The sequence below is a fragment of the Etheostoma spectabile genome, chromosome 13, assembly GCF_008692095.1.
Source record: "Etheostoma spectabile isolate EspeVRDwgs_2016 chromosome 13, UIUC_Espe_1.0, whole genome shotgun sequence".
NCBI lineage: Eukaryota > Metazoa > Chordata > Actinopteri > Perciformes > Percidae > Etheostoma > Etheostoma spectabile.
The window spans coordinates 17266056-17267728 of record NC_045745.1 but is presented as its reverse complement, the minus strand read 5'-3'; the positions used below and the strand labels follow the sequence as shown (position 1 = coordinate 17267728).

General features: G+C 40.2%; 1 protein-coding gene across 7 annotated transcripts in view; it reads left to right on the top strand.

Moving 5' to 3' along the window:
• LOC116700567 (solute carrier family 12 member 7) overlaps nt 1–1673 on the top strand; it is a 31325-nt gene that overhangs the window by 21622 nt on the left and 8030 nt on the right. For all 7 annotated transcript variants that reach the window (XM_032533865.1, XM_032533860.1, XM_032533862.1 and 4 more), the window contains 3 exons: nt 48–167; nt 282–386; nt 1332–1500. In XM_032533865.1, coding sequence (XP_032389756.1) covers nt 48–167; nt 282–386; nt 1332–1500 — 394 coding nt within the window. The remainder of the gene's footprint in view (nt 1–47; nt 168–281; nt 387–1331; nt 1501–1673) is intronic.

Genomic DNA, 1673 nt, shown 5'->3' with positions numbered 1-1673 from the left:
GTGTGGGTGTGGGTGTGGGTGTGGGTGTGCGTGCGTGTGTCCTATAGGACCCTCTCCTTCTTAGGGATGAGTCTGTGTCTCTCTCTCATGTTCATCTGCTCCTGGTACTACGCCCTGGTTGCCATGTTGATAGCTGGCTGTATCTACAAGTACATTGAGTACAGAGGGTGAGTTTTGGCTATTAGGTCTAGAGTCTTTTACGCCAGATTTGAATGTCTATTCGGTTCAAAAACATTTGTAAAAGAGGTGAAACTTTCCTTTTTGGACCTTTTTGTTTGCAGGGCAGTGAAGGAATGGGGTGATGGGATCAGAGGTCTGTCCTTGAATGCAGCACGCTATGCTCTCATCCGTCTGGAGGAAGCACCACTACACACCAAAAACTGGAGGTGAGTGTGTGAGAATGTATGATGTGATTTGCTTAAATCATGATGAAACCATGGGATAGGATGCACAAAACTACTATTTGGGGATTTTTATTTCTTGTTATGCCTCTAATGCTTCTGAATTTGCATTTTAATTTTTCATTGAATATATGTGCAAAATAGAGTCCAAAAATCTGCAAAATATAGATGTTAAATAAAGTAAAAAATTGTATGAAATATGGCAACAATTTAGCATTGCATTGTAACATCGTTGGACTCATGATGGACAGATAAAAATAAATGAAAGGATCAAAATTGATGCAGCGGAAGCAGTGATATCATCTGTTTTATTTCACGTATTCTCCTTGTTTGTTGAAACTTGTCGCCTACATTACCCGTAGAGCAGTTCAACCCCTGTCAGTTCAGTCTGAGATTCAGGTTTGATATGATAGTAAGTGAATGATGTAGCCACGAGCCGTTTGTTTCCAGCAGAGATTAATAGCAGGCTACTGTAAGTAAGCATGTAAAGTGTATTTATATAGCACCCATCTTAGAAAGAGTCACAAAGTGCTTCACAGGCAAAAAAAAAAAATACATACAGCGGTCTGATAAGCTCACTTCTTTCACAACCTCAGATCTTTTTTTCATTTCTAAACGTGCTGACTCAAGTGGCATCCCTTGAGGACATTTATCAGATTTCACACAGCTCCCTCTGCAGACACATGTGTACAGTACATGCAGTGGTACTCCCAAGACCTGTAAACAGATTTTGATGTGTAAAATCAGCACACTTCCCCTTTTTATAAATCTTGTTTCATATATTTTGAGTTTCCACTCATACAATGTATTAAACATGTAAGTGGTTTACATTTTTATCATACTGTACATTGTTTATATTTGATTCTGAATTCCTATTTTTGCATTCTCTTTCTTTTCTTTTACTATTTACATTTTTTTCTCTCTCATCAGGCCTCAGCTGTTGGTGTTGTGTAAGTTGGACTCCGACCTGAAGGTGAAACACCGTCGTCTCTTGTCTTTTACCACACAGCTCAAAGCAGGAAGAGGACTGACCATCGTCTGTTCAGTCCTGGAGGGAACCTACATGACCCGGGGAAATGACGTCAAGACTGGAGAGCAGGTTTGCTCATTTGTTCAGTCATCTGCTCTGTCTGTTTAGTCCTCTGCATGGGTGTCCAGTATTATCCATCATAGAGGTTATGGGTGTCTATTTAGAGGTATCACAGATAAATTCCTTAACAGGGTTTTCCTGGCTCAAAATGGGCCTGGGGGGGGGGGAATAATCAAAAATGT